Genomic DNA, 26,459 nt, shown 5'->3' with positions numbered 1-26,459 from the left:
AATGTACGTTAAAAGAGATCTCAAGTTATGAACTTCTCTTCCTCATAAAGTGAATAAAATCCCCAAAAGTCCTTACTGAACAGAAATAGCTTGATTGTTAAAAACTACTCAAGAGCAACAAACAACAGTATTTTTAGATGCTTACAGCTGTAATGTAAAAGCTGGTTCAACAAAGGTAGAAGATAAAATTTGCTTTGATAAAGTCTCACTGCAGCAGACAAAAATGAAGCTTGCATTTTTTGTTTGCTTGCAGAAAAAGAATATTCCATTCGCAAGAGTGCATATAACAAAACCAAACATGCAATCTATTGCTTTCCAAACTTGTACTGCAACATAGCATTGAAGTGAACAGTAATTAGATATCTATCATTTTCACAAAAAGAGAAGATGTAAAGAGGGTAATAATTTTGTCTCTATGTATATAGCTTCTTAGATCATTGGGGGGGGGGGGAGGGCAAAGGAGGGTGTGGTGTTTCTCAATGACCAATTTTAGCTGAACTGGTTTTCATTTTGGGAAAAAAAGCCAACATTGTATCCAACATTGAACAAAATGCTGTGCTTCTTGCACTGCTTTAACACACCTGGAAAAGCAACATAACTACCCGTATTTTGGCATTCACGTTTATGTTTGCTCAGATCTTTTAGATTTCACAAAGCTGCTATCCCATGTTGCCATGAAATACAGATTGTAGAATCCGGGTAGCACAGGCTACTTCCAATACCAATACTAAATAGAAAGGAACATGAAGCAGGGCATTACACTACATTTCTGGAACTAGTACAGTAAGAGTGAAAACCTAGAAAAAAGTTAACCTACAGTTTACAGAAAGAACTAATTATCTGCAGAAGCTGAGTTTTGGTTGTATATTATTTTACGCTGTGTGGTTTTCTGCATCTGCTAATTTAAAGCAGATATAATTGCTGCTTCCTTTGCTTTCTTTCCTGTATTCTCCTCTCCCTGCCTCCCCATATACCATAAACCAAGCATTATGAATATAAGCCCAAATATCCCAGACAATCCAGTGAACAAAGTTAGTGTAATGCACTGGTGTGAGGTGTGAAATACAAAAATGTTTCTCAATCTTCATCAAAGTTCTGTTGTAGAAGAAAGTTGGCAGCCAAGTTTTCATTCTTCTCACAAGCAAAATATGCCTGTATCACCAGTCCTTCAGGAAATCCTAATGCCTTTAACTGAAGAGAAGAAACACATTAGAAAATACATTTTGTATATTAAGCTTCTTTTTATGTCTAGTATCTTGAGATGTCACTTAAGCAACTATTGCCTTCTTGAACAAACATTGCTGCCTAGTTCAGTACAGCCTTTAGTGAGCAAAGAATAAGAAGGTGTTGCCTCTGCATTTAGTAAAAAGAATTCTCATTTGAAAAAGTGATTTGAATGAGTCTAATGAAGCACCATAAAACATGTCACACTTCTTTCATGGTCACAGCAAGTCACTAAAACAGACTTGGGTCACAGTAAAGTCAGGAAGTAACAGCACATTGCACTGCTGTAGAAAAAAACTTCAAACAATGCCCATTTTAAACTATTAGTTATACAAAGCTCAGGATTTTTAACAGAAGTTGCCTGAAACAAAAGCTCCCAGTCTGTGATCACTAGTAGGTAGCCCAACACATCACATTAAGCCATACTTTCAATTGTTCCAACTGGACTTTCACTTTTTAAAAAATTGACTACACACTGCAGCCATGGGAAGTTGAGAGCAATCTGTTTTTCAGAAGTCAAGGAACTAATTAATTTCTGGGACATAATGACAACAGGGGATAAGAATACTAGAGAAGAGCTTATTTCTGTGCCAAGGGAAATGGGTTTAGCCTGCACTTAAAAGACATTCAGCAAACCAATCTTTGTTTTAGCCAAAGGCAAGTACATACAACCATTTGGAGATTTTCTTAAAATCCTCAAAACACCTGCAAGGCATTTTACCTATAAGACAGATCAAATCTCTGCAAGACACTATGTCTTATTATCCCTTATCAACCATTCTTAGATTTAATTTCATGCTTACAAACAGCATGAATGTGTCAGCTGTGATACTAAGACACCTAAATTTTGAGGTGTGTCTTTCATGGAAAGGGAAAGAAGGATACAGGCCTCTGTTGTGTTTTGGAACAGGTTGTATGCTCTACTGCATAAAATGGTTTTAAAAGGAAATGCAGCAGACTAGTGAGGATTATCTGTGAAGTGTGTGAAGTACATGGACAGAGAATTTTATTAAACTAATTTTGTTAATTGTCAATTTCCTTGAGGTCTAGAGAATTGATACCTATCTTAAAACTGTTCTTTTCTGATGATCCTTACATAACCTTTTGCTTTGCCAGTTGAAAAACACTGTCTTTGATATACAAAAACACTACCACAGTATGACATAAGTATTTGCAATTTGTTCTAAGAAAAATCTCAGAGGCATTGCTATCTATGCAAATCCGTATTTAGTCCATGTTACACACAGTATTTATGAATACAATATACCGCCCCCAAGTATATTTTTATAGACATGTTTACCTGCATTTTTAGAAAGCTATAATTAAGTAATTCTCATGGATGGACAAATAACTGGGTTAAGTAGTGACTTCAACTATCTACAAGAACTCTTACCATCGAAGTACTTCACAAACAGTGCTCACGCAGACACTCCTGTGTATCTGGAAACCTACCACAGCAGGATCTAGAACAGTACCGTCTGAGGCTTTTGCAAGAGGAATTACTGCCCGAGTCCCCATTCCTGACAGAAACCCATTCAATCATCAATTATTACAGATGGCCTCTGATCAATTAAAACGCTCTGCATCTTCTCAGTAAAACAGATTCAAGAGATTTTAGACTCAATTGCTATAAAGCAAGATGACATGTGGTCTAAAACAAGACTACAACTGCTATGAAATATCAAATATAAAGTATCAAAAATGATGCAGAACTACTGAGCATAAGCAAACAAAGTTTAAATTAAGGCACGCCTTAAGCATGCACCAGCATCAACACCCTACAGCAAGAATCAAGCAACATTTCAAAGAAGAAAGGCTTACCCTTTCTATAGCTTCTTTTTCCTGAGGTGTTACATGAATGTAGTTCATACGACCATTTGCAGCTTCTGCTAGTCCTCCAGTGCTGGTACCATCATCGCTGCTACTTAAACCTTGTCGGGACTCCAGAACTGGCTCATTCAACATATGAATAAAATGTTCCTGGTGTTGGCTTATTTGCTGTGATGCATAGGAGAATAAAAGAAATACATGTGTTGAAATAAAGCATGTTTAAGCCTGCCAATAGGCAAGTAAGAATATTTATTTTCAGTGCATTAAGTAGTCAAAAGAATGTGTAAAAAGTGCATAGAGAAAAATGATTTAAAAAGAAATGCAATTTCATGTTTCAGTTCAATTGCAGTGACCCTTCCCTTTTCCTGATGCCTTTTGCACCTCTTACAGAGAGACTGAGACTCATTTCTCATATCACAGAGAATATGTTCTGTACAGCAACAATTGCTGAAAAGCCAACAGTAGAATGTTGTAACTGCTATTAACACACTATCCTAGTTAACATCAACATATCCCTTGCTTGTAAAACTAAATCAAAACTAGCAGCATTATTTTGTTGTTTTAAGATTCACCTGCAGTAGTTGAGGGTTTTCCCGTCCAATCTGCTGTAGCAATGCTGGTAACAGAGAAGGATTTTGCTGAATAATTTGTCTCATCTGCTGGAATTGAGGCTGATGTCGTAAAAACTCAAGTGGATGTCCTGAAAATCAGTGAGATAACATGTTTTTTTTAAAAAGTTACCAAAGTTCTTAATAAAACACATACCTATACTATAAGTGTAGATAGAAACAGGACAATACACCCCTCACTGAAGAACAGAAGAGCTTGCTTCCTCACACTTACTCTAGTTTTAAGCAAGAATTCTTTATATTAAGGTTAAAAATGCATTTTCTTTTCATCCAACCTTCTCTTAAGAACCAACAGCCTTCTGTCCTCAATCTCCAGCACTTTTCTCTTTATGTCTCATCTCTGAGTAACCTCAGAGACACTACCCAGACACTCTATGCCTAGAACAGAATTCTCTACCTCCTGCAATGGGTCAGTTCTGTCCTTGTCAAGTGAGTCTTGCCCTCCCATATATTCTATACTGTCAGGTACTGCCTTGAAAGCAGCAGTGTCTAAAGTGCTCTGAAATATCCCATTTTCCCCATCCTCTCTTAAGGATGATGTCATGTGTGCCTGTCACTACTACCTGTAAGTTTAACACTGGCTCTATCAAGGCTTACATCTTGAACACCACCTCTGCCACAGCCTAAGACAGACCTTTTCTACTCCTTGATTACGTTCCTTTCATTTATTTATTTCTCTTTAAAACAGAGTTCTCTTCAGCAGGCACCAACCACTCTGTCCATGTGCTGCACTACTGAGTAAGAAGTCCTAGGTCATCGATAGATCTCTCAGGTGCTACACCTCACTGCCCTATTGCAGGTTTCTCCCTTGATATTTCAACTTCCAAGCAGTAAATGCATTGGTATAGTCACAGTTGAGAGTGAACAGTTAGCCACAGTAGGAAGCCAGAGTTTAAATGAGAGAAAGCACTACCCCATTCACATTTGTGGTCTCACAGTCAAATCCAGAATACTACTGAATCAAAGGAACTGTGCAAGTTCACAGCAATTTTAGAAACTTTATGCTTTATTCCAGATACATCCACATACATCACGCCATTTGTTCCAAACAACTAGCACACGTGGAATTTCCATGTTACAGCTCTTATCCAATTCACTTTGATCAGTTCACAAGCACCAGAACTTAAAATTCACTGAAACAGAGAATGCTTAAGTGCGTATGTTTACCACATTCTCTCATATATAACCTTTCTTACCTCCTAATGAACTAGTAGTCATAGGTATAGTTGCGACTGCTGCTGCCACTGCTGAAGGCTGAGATGCACCAGTGCTTGCTGCTTGAGGGGGTTCACCCACAGCCTGATTATCTTCAGGTATACCCTAAGGCCACAGTTCACAATTATTTACAGCATGCTAAAAGATGCTTGTTTTACTGCATGTATTATTTAGTTTTCAGAATGAAGGAAAAAACATTAATGCTTTCACTGCAAATACAAAGCAATATGCTGTGATAGGTATGCATTTAGAACTGGAAGAGAATACTGTGAAAAGAGTAGTTTATTTTTTGACAAGAAAAATATGTGATTTGTATAGTGAGGTAGTAAAGCATGCACTGCATCAGTTTAAAATACATTTCACTCCATAAACAAATATTTGCTTTGAGTCCTGCTCCAAGATATTTGATATGAGTGAAAAAGTTAAACTAAATGTACTGTTACAATATGTTAATAGAGTTATACAAATAAAGTTACATTACAGAAACAGAATTGTAGTACACAACGCTAACAGTGACATTATAGATGCCATACCATCTGGCAAAAAATTAAGAAGAGTTATAAGAACATGGCTCTTTGGTTGTCTCTCCTCAATGTAATAGTGTGACAACTGTCATTTACTGTATCTTAAGTGTGAAAAGGCCTGTATGTTATCACACTTTAGCAGTTAAAAAAACCCAAACAGTTAACTTGCATTTTGTTTATCTTCCACATGCCAACATTTTAATATAGGAACTAATTGCTCGGGGGAAAAAACTGGCAAATCTAAAAAAGAACAATTATAGTAAATTAGAATGTGGGTTATACAACCAAGACAGACCTTACTCTACTACCTTTTTCCTGCATGGGAATCCTTCAGGCTTCCCACCCTAACCATGCTTTCCCCACTGTCACTGAACTGTACCAAATTTGTCCTTTCCATCCTCCTCCCTGAAGCCTAGAAAATTAGGCAGCTTGGCATGGGACAGACACTGAGAGAGATTCCTATATGACTACAAGCCCCAGTGGTACAGGCAAGGAAGGTGCCCAACAGAAACCCGAAAGAGGCAGACTCCACAGAGCACTAAACCTCCTGTTACAGAGTAATAGTGGAGGGAGCTATGTTAAACCCAGCCCCAAAGGGGCAAGACTATACAAGATCCTCTATTTCACAACACTCAGTTTCCAAGGCATCAAAAGATTCTATTTTTCTACAGTCTTCCAGCATATTCAATCTGGTAAGTCCAAGAAGGCAGCAGCACTGGTATAACTGAATATATTTCACCTGCCTCAAATTAAGAAGGCACCCTTCAGTTTGGGAACCAAAAAACATAAGGAACAGGGTGGGTGGAAATAACCACAGAACTGCAGTGTAACCACACAACGAAGAGGTTTGGCAAACCTAATACAGAAATCACTGGTAGGTAATGTAGTTTAAAAATCCTGCTACAACATGTTCTTCACATGATACGTTCATCACTATAACTGAACAAAAAGGAAAAACACACAGCTAATGTAAAGGCCACATCTAGAAAGGCACAACTGGACAGTGCTCCAGGCAAAACTTTGCCTTACTTGTAAGGTAAGAAGCACATCAAGGTATAAATCACCTAATCAAGTCCACGTTTAAGCCCCTCAGAGGAACAAATGCAAGCCTTCCTTGTTACACTCTTCATTACCATTACGTGGCTTGGTCAGCTTGCTACACATCCCTCCCTCCACCAAGGGGGAAGAAAATTCCATTTGTGATGTAATTCTGAGGCAACTCTCTCTTAACAGTATCTTACAGAGCACTGCTTAAGTACCTTTTCCCATCAAATCAGTCATTTCTGGTAATCTAAGTATAATGTAGGAACTTGAGTTAATCTTATGAGATTACTGGTTGATTTCACCTATTCACAGGCATATGTTGTCATTGCAATCTGTGCCCAGATCAAACAGCATATGCTTGTTTAAACCTGAAGTTTGCTCTTGAATGGAAGCACTATGGAAAGTAGTCCAACCAAATTTACTTGAGAGATGATTTGACATCTTGAACATCATCTTAACTCTTAAAAACAAGCTTGAAGTACCACTCTCCAAATAACCAAGACTGTACAATTGTAATTAGACAAGACTAGTGAGGTGTATGTACCTTATGCATACAGCTACCCAACAGAATAAAGCATGATATCAATTCACATAGAATTAATTTTGAATGTAAACATTGCCTGAAAGCAAAAAGCCCATTTTTGCCTTATGGTGGATTAAACAATTGTTCACTGTTTAATTGAGCACCAGAACAGCTTTTTGCTGACATTGTTCTCCACAGGGTAATAATCACATCAGGCCCAGTCCAAGGAATGTACACATTTAGAACAGAATCGTTCCAGTTGGAAGGGACCTACAACAATCACCTAGTTCAACTGCTTGACTACTCCAGGACTGACCAAAAGTTAAAGCATGTTATCAAGGGCATTGTCCAAATGCCTCAAACACTGACAGGCTCGGGGGCATTGACCACCTCTCTAGGAAGCCTATTCAGTGTTTGACAACCCCCGTAGTAAAGAAACGTTTTCTAAAAATTTCCAAACTAAGAGGCTGCAACCAATGGTCTAGCTGTTGGAGGAAAGACAGGACTCCTTCCTAATTAGAGTTAGGAAATGCTTGGGTCAAAACCAGATCTGAATCTAAATGCCTCCAAAGATGAGTCCAGGGCATAGAAAAAGAAACGGCAACTTTTGGAACCGAGACCTCCTTCCACAACCACAGCTCAAGACCATAGGATTACATCTAGATCCTTGACCATGAAGCCATGAAAACTGAACAGCTTGTCATCTGAACGATGGCCAAGTGGAATCTTCAGGGCTCATTTAAGGAACAGCTACACTTTAAACATAGATACTCTCTTGACATTTCCTTTCCAACACTTTATAGGTACCTTGGTGTACTGATTCTTTAAACCAGGACAATGGCATACACTTACAGCTCTCAACATCCTAATCCTACCTTGCAGATTATGTAAAAGGTAACACTGATGATGGCTTGGAGGCAGGTAAAGTAGAGGGTCAAAACCAGTGTCATCAATGGACCAGTGTAAACTAAAGAGAAGCTTTTTTCATGCAACAGGATGGTAAGGAACATGTTTAGACCCCAGTAGATCAAGAACAGTTAGAAAGACCATTTGCAGCAACAGGATTCTTCTAGAAAGACAACAGAAGTCTGCTGGCTAATATGGTCTCTAACAGCAAGCCTGTTCCTCCCTTTTCCAGCAGGAAGAAGAGGAGTAACAAAGATAAGATAGTAAAGGATAACATGAAACAGGAAGGGACCAGCTTATATAAGAGAAGGACCCATTTTAAACACAGGACCTACTGAAAGAGTAGAAATTAACTGCTCAGACCAGTCAGACTTAGCCTATTCAGCAGATGTGCCATGTGTTGAACTCCATTGCAGGGATGCTCTATTTCTATTCAGGACTTCCTGAACAGAAACAAGCTAGAGCAGACAAATACCAGACTGAGTGTACAAGCACTGTACATGACTGGCACATGCATAGCAAGCCCAACACCTACAGGAGGCATTGGATTTATGATATATGTACAGACTAAATGAACAGTAAAATCAACATTTTTAAGGCATGAAAAACAAATGTTTGAGATTGCAGACGTTTGAGATTCCTGACTTATGGCAGATGATGGGAGTTACTGCATTTGCCCTTAGGGAAAGACAATATGTATCACCTTTTGTTGGCCTAATGCTAGATGAGAACTGAACTTTTTACATTCAGCTACTCAAAACATTTGTTGTCTGTTTAAAAACTCCAGGTTACAAAGTCTTGGGATCATTAATGTGAGTAGCAAACATGCCAGTGACTTGTAGTTGTAACTACTGAAGAAATACTTCATTAACAAAAGGAAAGCTTTATAACTGGAGGTAAAGATGCCAGTTTTCTTACCAAACCATCAGAAATTCAAATTGCATATATTTTGCAAGGACTGGTTCAAGATATCTGGCTTCTAGATTTTAACAAAGTTCAGATTTGGAACAAGGGAAAACTACATCAGGGCAAAAACGGTTTGCTAGAGTGAAAATTAAGTGCACTGGAAGTACTGATTAAGCTCCCAGACAGATTCTCTGGTGGTTGTAATGCACCTGTCAGATTAAGGTATACAATGAGAAGTAATCCAAAAAGGCCCTAAAACAACTCACAAAATTTCTATTAAAGTGAAGCTATTCTTCTATTTCCTCTTACACCAATGAAGTTCATTTCACCCTTCAAACCGTATTTATCAAATGAGAAATTGTTTCTTCTCCAAAACACTGCTTAAATTAAAATGCCAGTTGAACTAAGCACACTTCAAAAAACTCTCAAACCTTTCTGTTTGGAAAGTATACTATTGAGAATACTGTGCATTATTAGTAAAAACAATGAACTGGAACGTAAAAAAAAGCCTTTGTGATGTTACAGATGCTAATACAATACAGCTAATGCTGTCACTAAGATGTGACACAAAATCATTCCTTGAGCCAGCCACTGGCAGTTAAAACTATCACTGGACATACTTTACATATATCCATCCATACATATATCCATAAAAATGAACAAAGAATAAAAGCAAAGAAGTGATAGAGGTAGTTAGGGATGACTTCAGTATTTCTTATAAAGTTATGACCCTCAAAATCCAAATCTCAGCCTTCCTTCCACATGCTCTGCTTAGAGCTGTTGTTCCTCTAAGAACATGTATTCTCTCACTGATTGGACAATATTCAAAATGACAAGTAAAACAAAATGAAAATTATTCTTTAGTAAGAACAAAATAAAAAGTGAAAGAACAAGCTGTAGGTAAAATAAACTGCTCACCATTAAAAGGTATTCCACTGCTCTGTCAGGATTGTTGAAGCTGGCCCTCAGCGCCGCAATTACTTGCTCTCGTTCATAGCCCATTGACATGATCTCAGTCACCATATTCTCATAGGACTGACCTGTCACTAGAAGTAACATGACCACCATTTTAAGGGAATAAGGCAAAAAAAACCAACCAAAAAACAGAAAAAAGTTTGAATGGATAAATTGCATTTCTACCCAAATTTGAGTCGTTCATTAAAGAGTGAAGAACAGCTCATATTAGACTTGCCGTGGTTCTCTTGCTTTAACTCCAAATATATTCTGGTGGCTTCATCATACATTTGGATTGGAATAATAGAGGGTAATGAACACAATGCAAACTTCTATTAAAAAAAAGCAGTACTTGTGATACTTCTGTACTTGTAATTGAAATAATACTACTTCTCTACGCTTTCATCTAAGGTCAAGGGCATCCTCACAGCTAATATTCAATTCCTGATGTAATCAAGAAAAGTCTCCTGCAGTGTAAATTTGGAAATTAAACTTTCTAGGCAGAAATCTGCCTGTCAAACTGTTAACCATTGAGGTTTTTCCAAATAAAGACTTTACACTATGCTATGGTTAGATAGATGACAAATAGTGATGACCAAGTTACAACAATATATTGCTGGTGATGATGATTGAAGTCATTTAATTAGCTTAACATATGGAAGAGTTAAAGTTATATCTAGGAAAGTCACTCAAGACCTCAATGAGGGTTCGGGAGAACAAGTTATCTCATTTAGTTCATGTATATTTGACCAGACATCCATCACATCAAAACCCCCAACTCTTACAGTGTAAATGGACTAAAACTGGCCTACACCTGCAGCCATCAAGACGAACAGGTACACACTACATATGGAGCAATTTAAGGACGACTGATGGTACACTAATGGTATCATAGGGAAAATTATTACCTCTTTTCATGATCCATTTTATTTCCCTTCCTTAAAAGAAGACAGCAGGTTTAGCAATTCAAAAAAAAAACCCCACCAAACTATTATATTATAAAATGTAATTGAGCAACATCTTAAAGGTTATCTTCCCATGTGAAAACAGAAAAAACCGCAAACCGAACCCAGGCATTAAAATACAATCTCCTTCCTTGGATGAAGGTATTCCTGATCTCAGTGGAACCCTACTACTGACTCTGTAACACTAGCAAGTTAGTGGCAGGAGAGTTAAATAATTAACAGTCACCATAAAAACAACAGATTGAATAAAGTAGAGGAAACAAATACTGCTAGAGCTACTCTGTTAAGACAAGTAAGTCACAATTAAAAGAACCAAAGAAAATATCAAGTTTTATTCCCTTAGGGAGAAGGTGTTTAACTCAAGCCAACATTAACACAACCACATTGCTTGATTTTTAAAGAGTGCTTCTAAATAATCAGTGGATGTATGACTTAGGGCAATACACTCAATAACAAATAGTAAAACAGCCCTAGCCCAAGGATACTTGTGCATTATCCATAAAGATAAATAATGGATTTACAACCCTTGACTAACCTGGGTATTTATTGTTCAGACTCAGAATAATAGCGCCAACCTGAGTTTAAGGAATGGTAAGTTCATGTCTTTATATACAGCTACAAGATGAATCGTTTTCAAAGACATAAAAAAAAAAAATCACCTAAACTTCACTCTAAAGACACATATTTCTGTACATATCTTCAGAGAAATAAAAAAGCCAAGCCAACAACTGTCCCAACCCAGTGATTTTGCTGAACTTACTGCTCATGTTCTTTCTTAACACAGCACTAGTTTACCCTTACTGTTGCTAACAAACTAATCAAGGTAAACAGCAGACAGAACACCTTTTGATCTAATTAATTACTACTTAAACGTTTATTTCTGTAGTGCTCTTTCAATATAAGCTAGGTAGAGACTAGAATAGTACGAGAGACTTGGTACAGAAAAAGAAAAGATTCAAGAAGGTTGACTTGCTCTGGACAGACTGATACATAAGCCATAATTAAAAGCTAAAGAAGGAAACAGAACTACTGCGAATTTAGGCACATGCACTCCATATACAGTCTACTTACTCAAGTCGTGCAAAAGTAAGACCAAGAATAATAATTCAGGAATTGCACAACAGCAATGTCATGATATAAAGTCAGGCCTATCTGTACATAGTGCTGCTGGGAATGTTTGTGAGGTCAATGCTGAACTGATTCTGCTCTTTGCTTTTGCCTTTCAAATAACTTTTTAAAGCTGGATTAACTTTCAAATCCAGTTCATCACACTCCCCGCAACAATTCTTGTCCCATGCCCTGAAGAAAGCTTAGGCTGCTCCACAGAAAGATATGGTTGCACACAAACTGCAAGACATGCAGATCTTCATGTAGCAAGCCACATCAGTTTTCAGACAGCATATCTAACTGAAAACAAAAGCAAATCAGTAGAAGCCAATCCCTGTTTTTAAAGTGAAGTCAATTATCTTCAAACAATGTAATTCAGAAGCCACAATAAGAACATGTCTAGGATCCTACTTAGGATGTAAAAATATACTATGTTAATTTGTACAAGCAAATTCCTTTTAAGACAGTTTCTAAAGAAAAAGAACCACAGAGTTCATGCCTATTGCCTTTGAAAAATTTTTGGCATATAACCCTTGCAGTATGCTTATCCAGGAAAATACACCCAATGCCTGCTATATCCAAACTGTTAGGGACAAGTGGGTTTACTGTATCAGACACCAATCAAAGAACTTTCATATAAAATGGATAGTGAGGTGATGCTCTCCTGCTACATTGAAAGGAATTTTTATTTTTATTTATTCTGAAGACGACTGAATCAAGACCAGCAGCTTAATTAAACTTGTTGGTCATTATTAACATGAGTATTTGTGATGACCACATCTCGGTCACTAAAGTATAATGACTGGTTAATGAAGCCTACAGCATCTTTGGTAGCAGCAGTCACTTTATATAATATAACAGAACATGACTGGTTGTCTCCTACAGTATCTATCAGCTAATTCAGCTCATACGTTTCTTCAGTCTAGAACAGTATGTCATAATATAAGACCTAAGCTGCAGTTACACAGACTAAACCTGGTGGCTACCACCAATACACATAAAACTTTACTGCTGCTCCTAAATCATCTTGCTTAATCACAACACCTGCCTCCAATATATCCACAGAACCCTACACAAAAACTTAAGTGAAACTTTAACTTTTTGTACCAAGTTGCAGCTTAGTGTTTACAGAGATAAGACAAAATAAAAAACCCACCTCATTTCTGTGCCTTAACTTGCTACATGCTAAAAAAAAATCCTTTCCAAAAATTATAAGTAGGAGTAAGGAGTCGTGGGTTTGCCTAGTAGTTTCCTAGCTACCATAATCAGCATAAATGAGGGGCAGAACTTCCTATTGTTTTTACCCTGTTTATTGAGAGACAAAGACATTTAAACTGTCAAAAGAAAAGTGAATTGACTGTAAGTATATGGAGGCATTCATTCCTCAACCCAGATAGCAGCAGATTTGGTCAATTTATCTAATCTAAATGTGTCAAAAGACAGTACTGTCAAAGCTGGAATAAGTGAATAATAAAGACAGCCATTTTATTAGACCTGCACACTGGGAAGCAATGGTGAAAAGGAAAGTGTATACATATTTACGTCCAGTCTTCTATTCAAGCCACTTCAAACTGAACAGTTAGAAGAGAAATTAAGGCAAATGGGGAAAAAAAACAGGAATGATAACAATCTTCCTTTTACACAATAAAAATATATGAAGTAAAGAAGTTCTTGATGCTAGTTCTGAGATACCAACTTCAGGTCTTAGAGTACTTTGATTATAACTTTAACAATGACAGATACAGAAGAAAATGTCAACATCTGCTAATCCGTCATATGTTTCTGCTGCACCAAAATAATGTCTACATTAAAAAAACACTCCACTTACCAAGTGCACTTATAGCATCCTCAAAAAGATTTGATCGAGATGTATCACCTGTTGTACTGTAAGATGAAGACAAGTGCAATGGTAATTACAAAACTTTGGAAAACTTCCTGTTTTTCAAAAAAAGCAGCAGCAGCTGTAACTCTAATAGCCCCTTTTGTTTCTAAAAAAACAACAAAGCTTTCCAAAGAGCTCTCTTTTCATCTTGTAGTGAGACCAGATTTTACAAACTTACAATGCTACCATTTTTAACACAAGGCCAACCTCCTCCCCTACCCCCCAGTAGTTTGGCTCTTGCCCATCTGCTCAGGGATTAGCCACCTGCTTGCTTGAATGCTTTAAAGGGTGGGAGAACAAGGTGGATTTTCAAAAGCACACAGCAGTTTCACTAACTGCTTCCCCATAGTCACCGGTTTGACCTCATTGAGGACCCAAGGAGATCAGTGGCAAGCACTTACCAAAATCTCAGTATCCTACTTTCCCAGGAATATAAACTGCTAACATTTGCAATTACTCCATCTCAAGTTATCAAAGCTGTCAAATTACAGGATTAAAGGCTCACCTCCATGAACACAAAGAACAGAGAGGCACAACACCAGGCAGAAGAACCCCAGTTAACTCAGTCAGAGTCAACAGTGCCCCTTTCCTGGCTCCTCCAAGGGCTGCAAGTTAAAAGCATCAGCCCCTGGTCTCAGGGTGGCACCCCAATGGGTCAATGGGAAAGGATCTCCAGGTCTCCTTACAGATCAAGGGCTTTACTGCCTACAGGGTGGTGCGACTCACCATGTGGTGCCAGGAAAAAGCATTTGGGGATTGTGCAAGACTTATTATGGGATATCTAGGGGAAGAACCAAAGGCAGGGAAAGGGAAGCATCAAGGCACCCTGCAGACAAAAAAGCATGGATAAAGAGAGCAAAAAGAGGAGAAAAAGGGCCAGTCACATGTAAATAGCACTTGCCTGGCCATGGCCTGCACCTGACCACCCGTCTATCCTGCCTTCTAATTAAATTTCATTTCTAACTATTTTTCATGCTGGGGTGTCTCTCTATTCTACATGCGTGTGTGTGTAGGGAAGTCTAAGTGGCCACAGCTGGACAGGGAACCATGAGTCACACGGATCTACACGTCTGTGGAGCAACTGCAGAGACCAGATACTGTGGAAGTCTCAGTGCCAGCAACTGGAGAAGAGGCCAAAGGGTCTATGCGCCTGGGGTGTCAGCAGCTGAAGGGCCTAGAGTTCACGTGTATTCTGTGTGGATGCATATGCTGGCATCTGTGTAATCACCAGCAAGCACCAAGCTTGACTACAGTGAGTAGGGTAAGACACTTGAGAGCCAGGTACTGAATGGCTCTGAGTCAGAGGCAGCTGCTGGAGAGACTGGAGGGTCCAAGAGAGCAGCTGCTGGAAACACTGTAACATCTGGGGGTCAGCTACTGCTAAGGTACTGCTAAGGCCTTAACCAGGTAGTGGAGAGACCTGTTCGTGTGTCCATGAATGAGGTGACTGGGAGACTAGGGAATCTAGGGACTAGCTACCAGGTTCAGTGCATGTCTACAGCTGGTTCCTGGATGGATCGTCTGTATGCGTGTGCACACATGTATGCGTGCAAAGGGAATCTGAGTATCAGCAACCACAGCAGGGTTGCAGGGCTCAGGAAGTAACATGCCCAGGTACCAAAAACTTGGGAGACTGGGAGATCTAAGGGCCAACTATCAGAACAGACTGCCTAAGGCCAGCTACTGGAGAAATTAATATTGTTCATTTTTATCTTTGTGCATATGTATTTTGCACTAGTGGCCTTTGCCCTCAGTAGCCAGAGGGGAACAGGATGCAACTGCTGCTGTTGTATGGCTGCTTCAGTGCTGGATTTTTCCTGCCTGTGTTGACCTATGCAGCCAGCCATACATGACATATACATACTGTGTGTATGTATACTTGATACTTGATAGACCTGGGGACATGAAGCTGCAGCAGCCTTGCATCCATCAGGCTACCAGAATCAGCAACTCCTATCAGCAAGTAAAAGATCATCAGATTAATCTGAATCAGTTTTCAGAAGATGCCACTAAAAATCTAACAAGGCATTTACAGAGATGCAGTTTTTTATGTAAGAAAAAATTGGTTGCAACAAGAATGCTTCTCTAGTATCTATCACTAGTAAGATTTACAACTAAAAAAAGATCAAACGCAAAACAGGACACCAGTTTGCCTGGCCATGGCTCAGTAAATCTTCAACAGCCTTAGTAATTTAACTTCTAAAGCAAATCAGAAACAAGCAGTACTCACTGAAATCAAGGCAGGTGGTAACTACAATGTATTGGTTAAATTATTCTCTTCCTTCCTGTTAAGTATGTACACTGAGGCTCCCTTATTGCAGTTTTACAACACTGCAATATATACATGGAAAACCTGGAAAGCACTGTTTCAGTATCAAAGATTTAATCTAATATTTGAACCTACTGGACAAACTGAGCAGCAAAAATTCCTACCCATTAACCTTTAAAAATTCTAAGTTATTTGACTGATAAATGAAGCTTCATTTGTGTTCCATTTTAAAAAGATGTCCATTTCTCAGAATTGCAAAATCAAATTGTCAGTTAGGGTACTTAGTGCAAGAAATTTGTGATGACATTTTCAAGATATTGGGCAATTGCAAGTTTTTTTTCCTTTTCCTCAAATCAATATTTGATAGTGTTTGAATACAACCACTTCAAAAATTAATTTCTTGTGCACCAGTATTCACATAAATAACACACAAATAACTGAAGACCAGTATATGAAAAATGAAGACTTGAAGCTATGCAGCACTTCAAGGGCCATTAAATTACAGTTAACAGCATTTTTACCCCATGCAATACTTAAAAGTGGGCAACTTAAAGTGAGCAAAAAAAAAGGCCACAGTATACAATAAGGATGAAACCTCTAACTTCCATTTGATTTTCTTAAATGTAGAGAATTGAGGTTAAAAGCCATCCCAACTCCCACAACTATCTGCAGATGGGCCAAGGAGCATTCAGAACAAATAAGCTTGTAGCTTTAAGACATTACAAGATTAAGAACAATACTATATCCTACATTTTGGAAGAAAAAGCTCTTTCCAGAAATTAAGAGACTCTTACAGCAATAAAGAACTTATGGTTCAAATCTAAGCAACGTGATTCAAAACACCATCAGAGGTCTATAAACGGGACAGGACACATCCCTCTTAAGTCTTTAAGAGCTTTGTGAACAGTAGATGCCCACGCAGGTGAATATCCTTAGTCTGAAAAGAAACCTGTGCCGCAGTAACTCTGAAATGCCCAACAGGAGCACAAGTCCTGTGTCATCTAACCCTCCACTCCATAGGTTTAGTCCCAAGACCACACTTCCCACAGGAGACTGTGTAAGCAGGGAGGGGCACTTCTTACTATCAGTCATGTTTTACTTGAGACAAAGACTGAAGTTACAGTTAAGAAAGAAGAAAAATATGTAGAACAGAAAAAAGTGATCGGACTACCACTGTAATGGAAAATTCAGCTTAAAATCAAAACTAGAAGCAACAGAAATGGACAGGGAAGCCAGTTTTGGATGCTCATTCATACCTGTCAGTTGATGATGCACTGACAGCAGCCGGTGCCTCAGGTGTTTTTTCTGCTGTCTTCTCTTCTTTAGGACCACTCACAGGTGCAGATTCATAAGCAACTGCATCTGGTGCAGGTGGTGAAGGGACAGCAGCTGGCACAGGGTCAGCAGGGCTTGGTGCAGCAAGTGGTGCGGGAACTGCAGCGGTCGAGGTCATAGTGGTAGTAGCATCAGACTGCTGAGTTGCTCCAGCTGCTGCTTTGGGCTACAGGAGGACAACAGAATTCAAACACAGCACAAAGCTCTGAAACCTATGCTTTCTATAGTCAGCACATTAAGTTCTGTTAAGACCGTTTGTGTTAGACATTGCTGGCTCAACATCAAGCATAACATTAAAACATTGCAAGACATTAAATCTATGCCTTTTATTGTGTTTAAACAGGCAACTGATAGTGTCACTAAAGTACTTATCTAGACACCTAAGCACTCACACTATTTGAGTATGAAGTGAAATGCAAAGATAAGCTCTAAATATTTATAGACCGAAATACTCTAAACGTGAAAACAATCTTGTTTTACAAAAGCATGTTTTTCAGAAGAAACTAAAACACTTGTCAAAAGACATCTGACAAGCATAACAAGCATAAGGTTTTCTCACCACTTAAATTTGGAAAAGTGATAAAGATAGAAATCACATTTCATCATGAATGCTATTTGCTGGAAAATGAGATGCTAAAAAATTTAAACTTAACCTGCAACAAGTTTTACTTATGCACTCTTTACATTCAAAGCACTACATAAATAACATTTCACATAAACTTGAGTTCTGTAGTGAGCATCAAAAATACAGCAGAATCAAGGACTACGAAATCTGCAGCAACAAATTTAGAGTGGGTAATACTTGCATATAATTGTGATTTAATCTTCACGTCTCTGTTGGAAACATGCATTTATCCTGGATACAGTCTTAAACCCATTATATAGAAATTACACTTCTCAGAAGGCATGCAACTTCTAGCTAAGGTATGGAAGCTGTACCACCGTAGTCCCTTACTTATGAATATCCTTAAGGATGCACAAGGCCGACCCCCATCTCTGCCTTACCAAAATAAATAGCTGAACTTTAACAAAACACAACTACTTATTCAAGATGAATCAATTTCAGACAATATTTGCTTAAACTAGGAAAAGTGTATTTCCTCCTTTTGTCTGAAAGGAAAGGAGAATTAATAGCTTCCAACATAACAGGCACAGTAAAGAACTTTTAAGGAGTATTCAGAGAAAAACACTGAAATAGTCTGAGCATCAAAGTTAGCCATTGTGCTTACGTGATAGGGCATGTCTTATCCAGAAAAGAATCAAGGAAAGGGAAACTGAGCTTAAGGACTTAGTAAAAAGACCATAACAGTGAAGAAATGCCCAACTCTGAAACACAGGTCCTTTAACATAAGAAGGTATTGCATGGAGAACACATATAGCAGTCTTCCTTCTGCTATAAACAAAACGAAAGCTATGCTCTGAAATCCCATCTGCACCTGTTTTCTTGTACTCATAAATGCCTCTTCTCGGGGCAAACAACAGACTGGAACACTGTTCAGGAAGACAGCAATAACACATTCAAACAGAGACTCTAATGAGCCAATAGCAGACAGAAGTGAAGAGCAACTGAATATAAGTTTTCTTTGTCAGAAGGAGGACTTCTGACACCAAAATGAACTTCCTATCTCAAGACAGAGAGGAAGCCAGTTTTATTCAGATCTCAAGGGTCTGGAATGCCTAGAAAATCAGTGTCTTGATTCCCAGAAGCAATCTGGTGACTGGTTAAGAGGAGAGATGCTTCAAATGCATGCCACAGTCATTCCCTTTAATTTGCCATTGCAGCCATTCAAAACTCACAGGTTTATTGATTGGCATACATATCCTTTCTCTACTGGTTTAAGCTGTTGAGCTTGTCTTTTGTCAACAGCCATGAGTTTCGAGCAGTGAAACACCTATGAGTTTTGAAAAGCAACATAGCAAGACTGGAAGAGTAACACAGCAAGACAAGAAAGAAGAAACAGTAAAATCAGCCACTGGCAAACTTTTTCTTTGATGTAAACATTCAGCACACAGCAGAAACAACAATCAGCATTGGCAAACTAGGAATGTGAAGCAGTATTTCATATCGATTTGCAAAAGCGTTTATTTTTACTGTTGACCAAAACTTTCACATGATCAAATTCCACTGGTTTTAAGGATAGGCATATACGAGCACTCATCACAATGAAAAAAAGAACGAAATGAATGCAATTTCCTTTTAAAAAATACGGACTACTCACTTTTGTTACCATAACCACCACAAAGTTCTTCTCATCTATTTTGTATTCTTTAAGAGCAGTATCATCATTAAGGATTTTACCTGGCAAATTGAACAGATACAAATTAAGAAAAAGTTATTTAACAGATCATTAGGTGATCTTGGGATTTCCTTATATAAACACAGTTCTAAAAAAAACCCCATAAAAACATGTTTTATGCAGTTTTATAAATACTAAAAACCCTACAAAGAGTGTTTTGGCTATTAAGCTTTGGCAGTAGAGCTACAAGTAATTTTCGTCCTATGATGTCCACAGCACTTGTTAGCTCCAAGACTGTTGCCATAAGTGTTGAAGATTCTTTAAATCATTTAAAAGAGAAGCAGTAAATCTAGAGAAAGATTTATTGGACCTTTAACACAGATACAAGTAGTGTAGAGCTTTAGCACACAATAAGCTTAACTGAACAACTTATGCCTGCTTAACCACTCTAGACAACAGTCAGAAAATTCCTTCCTGCTTATCTTCAGTTTGCCCTTCAGATGCAGTAAACTGTCTACAGTTCCCAGACTGTTTATCTGCATTAGATAAGTTTGTGACTTTGCAACTTTAACAATTTGTTCTCAAAAGAAGGCTAAAACATTAGAAAAAGCTAGAACCATGCCATATCCTCCTACCTTGGCAGAAAGATGAAAAAAAAAAAGATCAGACAAAACCAGAAACATTTGTTATACTACCGCTTTTGAAGTTTCATAAGCAGAGACAGTAACTGTGGCAAAGCAGATTTGCCTCATTTCTACAAGAACTCAGAAACACATTAAACCACAGATTTTTTTTCTTTTTAGGATAAGCTCATTTAGAGGCAGTACCACTAATCAGAAAACTATGTCTGGATTTCAGTGAGTTTTATAGCACCTACTTCTACTACAGAATTTTTAGGAAAGATTTTGACTTTAATTGATTCATTTGCTGAAGATGTGCCAAGGACCGCTTCCCTACTTCAAGAGGAAAATACACATTTTCATAACCATTCTCAGTGCTAGCGGAATACACTACTTAGAGTTAAAACTAGCAGGACACATTCTTATCCTGATGATTGCAAGGAAATAAAGCAATGCATACGCTGCATGGCACTTGACAAATGAGGCGGCAGTGTCCTACTCTATACTGGTTCCACCAGTCTTGCAGGTCAAATACTCAAGAACGTATTATATGTACTGTAGCAGTAGTAATACCTGTAGCAGATGGTGCAGCATCTGACTCACAACCTACACAGGTTTACTGACAATTTCCTGGTTTATAGGCACTTTGGGGAGGAGCTTGCACAATGTATATATGTAGACATCCTATCTTCTCAGGACCCACCACTTTCAAGGTTTCTAGACTTTACCCTAATACAGATGACAACACAACAGATCTACCTCACTGCTGATGAGCATAACCTTTTTAATTAACCTTTTTATTACCTTAAATTTTAAAAAAAATTGCAAGAATTTTTAATAACAAATGGTATACTTCTAATCAGGTTCAGTTGGGATATCACTGTGCTTTGCCAAGTTATGAAAATTCTAAAGCTCATTTTAATGAAAGTAAAAATGTCAGCAATATACCCTTGTTGTATCTCTTGTCCAAGAAAAAAATACAAGCACTTTTTGGATGGTCTTCTATTCTAAATCTTATTTCCTGCATTTCCTACTGCTTGTGAGGATTATACAATGCTGAGGATAAATTCTGGCTTCTGAAAATACTCAAGTCATATCATATGATCTTACACAACCCTTGATTTTTCTAATCACAGAAATAAAGTATTGTGTCATGCAATTATACATATTGCACAAAGCCTTCTGCCTTGTTCATATTTATTACACATGTGACTTTTACCTTCATGTTCTTGATGTGCATTCCCTTTCCTGAAGTACAAGTGACATAAAACTTGCTCAGAAAGATAGTCCTGAGGAGTCTGTACAAACATGGAGAGAGTCCTGACTTCTCTTCCATTAGCATTTTTCTATTATGATCAGTGGCTTTGCCTTATTAGAAGTGGAAACCCAATACTGTTTACAAAGCAGTACAATGAAGAAGTAAAAAGACCACCAAAGTTTCTTGCAAGCATGGTTTGAGAGGAAAAAGCAGTAAAAGGGGTATTGGAATAGAACTTTATAAGTTCTGATGCAAAGTGAGAACAAAAAAATGGATCTGTGTATTAGTGCCAGAATGGACCAGCCAGGTAGAAAACAGTAAAAAAATATTGCCAAAAAAATTTTGAATTATGTTAGCTCAAATAAAGGAACTTCATGTCTTTATCTGACATTAGCCTGCTTTTTGCTAGTGCATAATACGTGTTTCTAATGATGGTTTAAAAGTATTGAAAGCACCTTTGTACAGCAAGGATTTGCTGGTGGGTTTCTTTTGTTAATACAAAAGAAATAATCTGATTTTTAATTCTCTGCGGTATATACAGGATCGCTTCAGCTACACACAGCATAAACTGAACAAAAGACAAGAGTAAACCCAGAACATGAGATGTTATCTGCTTAAATCCTGATTACTTGTAAACAAAACCTATATCTACTTCACTTAGCATAACCCACTCAGGACTAAAGCTGTTAGCATATCATGCTGTAAGAGCAAAGATAACAACAGACACACATGTATTAAAACCTGAAAAATTCTGACTAAAAATTAAGAGTTTGTTGTTGGTTTGTTCTTGTGTTTGTGCTTGGTTTTTTTCAACCTGTTTGCATTTCAGTACTTACAATCTTTAGAAGACTTAACATTCACATCAAATCAAAGAAGAACATTAAAAAAAAAAGGCAGATTCAGGTACAGTAACTTCAGAATATTGATTACCTGCATAAATTAGTTTTTGACCAGCTACTGGAAAAGCATCTTTCCCCCTTTCTGATTCAATCTTCTCTTTCAGTGCCTTCACCTAAAGCACAGAAACAGTCTTAATGAAAAAAAAACAGAAGTTACACAATACAAACCTAATCAAGTACACTTTGTTCCAAGTTTTAAATACTAAAAAGTAGTTTTCAGTCATATCTCGATTATGTCAAGTACATCAGTCTTCCAAAGACGTCATTGCAACCACTTGCAGAGCAACATGTTCCCTTCCCAAATAATCTCTCGTGCTTAATCAAATTAGATAAGTAATTTCTCCAGGAGAAGTCTTTAAGTACAAGTTTACAACACAGTGAAAAACTGAGAAATTTGCACAAAAAATGCTTTTATCTACGGACCCATTTCCCTTCCCTGTTCCTTCTCTAAATGCAGGAGGTAAACATGCTATACACAGCTGGCGGCTTTCTTCATCATAATGACTCTTCAGGGAATGCCTGTTTTTTTGGTACGGTCACCATGACATTTGATTTAACTCACTGGAATGACCTGAAACCTTGATATGCAAAGACTTGTTCAAACTGTCCAATTGTTCATTTATGTAATTAATCTTCAACTCTTTCTCCTCCCCCATGATTTTTTGAGCTTTGCATAGCAATTTTAAGCATACACATGAAAGCGGTTTTGTCTTATTTACTTGCTTACACAGACTACTGACATACAGTCCACACTTTCAGAGCACCAAATACAATAGCTCACATGACACTGTGTTACTTGTCATGTATTCTCCAGAAAGACTGCCTAACGCTATCCTGAGGAGATAAAGGATGTTCCTCTAGAAGCATTTCTGCACTGACACATTTGAAAACATGTTTTAAGACAAACTGCCTGTATACAAACATTCATTCTTCTTGCTTCCTGACAGACACTCCCAATATACATAAAACAAAGACAACCAATCTGTTATGAATGCATTACTACAAACTAGCTCCATTTTCTAAAGTTTCTTTTTCCTGAATATTCGTAAGGTTTTTCATGAAATGCTGCAATTGAGATGCATATACCTAGCTATTTAACCAGGTAAGCACACAAAAATGTGTTTATCTTGACAGCTTAATTGGACTGGCAACTACTTGTGCCACAGGCACCTGCAGTACTATCATTTTGCATTAACTTTTTAAAGTTGTAGCTCACTGTTAGGGTTGCTTCAGTAGAAAATACTGTTTCAGTGTATTTACAGGTGCTAAATGGTACATATTTACTGAGAAGTTGAGCTTTGTGATTCTCAACATAATTAAAATCTGTCATCCACTTCACATGCCAGTCATACTTCCTGGCTTCACTTTATTCTTCTGTTAATCATGTCTTAAGACTTTTGTGTTACCTTTCCCCTTTTCCTTTATTGGTCCGCTCGCTTCTTCTCCTTCTTCTTCTCAGATTTTATTTCCATGTTTCTTTATCAATCTCCTTACCAGGCTAATCCTTTCAGTTTGGATGTTTGGTCCAAAAGGCACAAACCAAACTTTTATACTCAGAATGGAGCTGCATCTTTTCAGCAGTATGCATAAAAAGGAGTGTTAGTTTTACCAGGCTTCACGACCCAGCAAAGGAGGCCTGCAGAACCAAACCTCTTGTGTAAGCTTACACCTAATGTAGGTGATTAAATCACTAGCCACACAAGGATACAGAACACAACATATGACCTCCATCGACAGAACCACACCAAAACTCTTTTTTTTTTTCCTCAGCAGATGGAGAAAGGATGCTTTTGGTATTCTTATTATACATGCCATCCCAGCACCTGCCAAAAGCTTTAAAATCAGTCTCCAGCCAGCCAATTGCTTTTCCACAGCAAAACTAACAGCAGCTTACTGCCATCCATAAGCCTTCAGGCAGGGTCAAACCATTACTCATTTTTATAATAATTTGCTGATAGCATCATCATTCTCATGCACTTACTTTACAAAAGTCTGTTCTCTCCCTGGGTTTATGTTAATTTTAAAAGAGTATTTCCTTGAAAACTAAACATCTAATTAATGATTTTTAATTATTTTAATTATTAATTTAAAATTCTGTGATGTAGTTCAAGTCGCTCCTACAAAACTGAAAATATATAAAATAGTCAAGTAACTTCCAGAAAATACATTTCAAAACACTGTTTAACTGCTTTATACAGTATAGTACTTTAAGTAAGGGAATCTGTCATCACTTAAGTGAATTCCCTTAAGTGATCATACCTATTCAAAGGAGGAAATGAAAAGGACTTCTACTGAAGCCAACTCTTAACTGCTATAGCTTGAATCTGCAAGAGAATGCGGTCAGCTGCAGACATCAGCATTCTCCTGTTAGAGGCAATAGTTTAAGAAACACTCAAGCTAAAATAAGTTTTTATAAACAGTGCCTGCCTGTTCTTTCGGCTTTCATCAGCGCCTAGCCTGAGACCAAAACCACTTCATTTGCAGAGGACACAATACTAATTCTCAGGATAAAAAAGAATTAGGTAACATCAGATACATCAAATTCAACAGTAACATGCTAGTGGTATAAAATTTCCTCTTGTAGTTCTAACTGGAGTGACTGAAGACTTGGCACTCAGTAACAAGAAGATAGCCGTGCCCTTAATTCTGCCAACAGAAAAGAGTACATAAAAGCACTCCCTAAACAACCTGTCTGTCATCAGACACAGCAGTCTGAACCACTTTCATTTAGATTTAAACTGTAGATGCTCCTTTTTCAAGGAAGAAGGAAAAAAAACCCCTCTCACTGCTCCTCAGAAAGGCAGTTGCATTGTCCAGGTAGTGATACAGTGAGCTGCTGAAAAGAGCAACATCCTAAGCTTTGCCTCTAGCAAATTACGTTGCTGACAATCTAGACTTCAGCATTACCATCAGCCTCAGGTTATTAAGTGAAAATTAATTTCAGGAAAGCACACCCAGCACATTGATCTGACAAACTTAGAAAGCATGTTTAAGATACACAGTCAACCTCTGCATCCATTATGACATATTTTTCTGGAAAATACAGATACATAAACCAAACCTCCAGGCTACCTAGCTTTATTCCACCTGATCAGAGTTCCAAATTGTCCTGGTTTCAACTGGGATAGAGTTAATTTTCCTTCTAGTAGCTGGTATAGTGTTATGTTTTGGGTTCATTATGAGAATAATGTTGGTAACACACTGATGCTTTCAGTAGTGTTCATACTAAGTCAGGGATTTTTCAGCTTCTCACACCCAGCCAGCAAGAAGGCTGGAGGGGCACAAGAAGTTGGGAGGGGACACAGACAGGGCAGCTGACCCCAACTGGCCAAAGGGATACTGCATACCATGTGGCATCATGCCTAGGATATAAACAGGGGGGAGCTAGCCTTGGCAGGGGGGGAGATCGCTGCTTGGGAACTAACTGGACATCAGTCGGTGGGCAGTGAGCAATTGCTTTGTGCACCACCTCTTTTGTATAATCCAATCCTTTATTATTGTAATTTTATTATTGTTACTATTATCATTACTAGATTCTTCCTTTCTGTTCTATTAAACTGTAGTTATCTCAACACACGAGTTTTAACTCCCTCCCTTTCCCCCCCAATTCTCTCCCTCATCTCACTGGGTGGGGGGAAGTGGGTGAGCAGCTGCATGGTGCTTAGTTGCTGGCTGGGGTTAAACCACGACAAAAATGTATTTCAGTCTCAGAGAATCCCATTTTTCTTCTCCCCTAATAAATTTTGCAGCAGAATAAAAGGAAGCCCATACTTTATGACAACACCTTTAAGAATGAACATCCATTCAGCTGCAAACACTTACCCTAAAGGTTCAAAAACAGCACACTTGCACACTACAGTGGCCAACTTGGAAGACAATTTTCTTCTGCCCCCTATGAATTTAGATGCAAAACTCTCCTTACTATTCAGAGACTGTACTGAACACAATGTCCTCAAGAATAGATGCTATGCAACCTGTTATTAAAGTCAGAGCTGATCAACTCCTAACCAAAAAACTGAGGTCTTCCTAAGAAACACCAGTTCCCAATTGCACCCCAGTTGGGCATCCTAAAAACAAGTTACATGAAACTACTAGTGCTAAGTTGCCCAGCTGTTGCCTACAGTTCTTTTAG

At 38.0% G+C, this 26,459-nt stretch overlaps 1 protein-coding gene across 9 annotated transcripts in view; it reads right to left on the bottom strand.

Moving 5' to 3' along the window:
* Positions 1–439: 439 nt before the first annotated feature.
* RAD23B (RAD23 homolog B, nucleotide excision repair protein) overlaps positions 440–26,459 on the bottom strand; it is a 77,703-nt gene continuing 51,683 nt past the window's right edge. For 8 of the 9 annotated variants that reach the window (XM_049796166.1, XM_049796168.1, XM_049796164.1 and 5 more), the window contains 9 exons: positions 22,359–22,440; positions 19,533–19,612; positions 17,235–17,479; positions 13,656–13,711; positions 9,720–9,847; positions 4,880–5,003; positions 3,627–3,754; positions 3,046–3,222; positions 440–1,191 (listed from right to left, as the gene is read on the bottom strand). In XM_049796166.1, the coding sequence (XP_049652123.1) occupies positions 1,078–1,191; positions 3,046–3,222; positions 3,627–3,754; positions 4,880–5,003; positions 9,720–9,847; positions 13,656–13,711; positions 17,235–17,479; positions 19,533–19,612; positions 22,359–22,440 (1,134 nt within the window). In that variant the 3' untranslated portion in view covers positions 440–1,077. The remainder of the gene's footprint in view (positions 1,192–3,045; positions 3,223–3,626; positions 3,755–4,879; positions 5,004–9,719; positions 9,848–13,655; positions 13,712–17,234; positions 17,480–19,532; positions 19,613–22,358; positions 22,441–26,459) is intronic. The other variant, XM_049796170.1, reaches the window with a different exon arrangement.

Source organism: Accipiter gentilis, chromosome Z, assembly GCF_929443795.1.
Source record: "Accipiter gentilis chromosome Z, bAccGen1.1, whole genome shotgun sequence".
NCBI classification, from domain to species: domain Eukaryota; kingdom Metazoa; phylum Chordata; class Aves; order Accipitriformes; family Accipitridae; genus Astur; species Astur gentilis.
The sequence above is the reverse complement of the archived record's forward strand: the minus strand, read 5'-3'. Positions and strand labels throughout refer to the sequence as shown.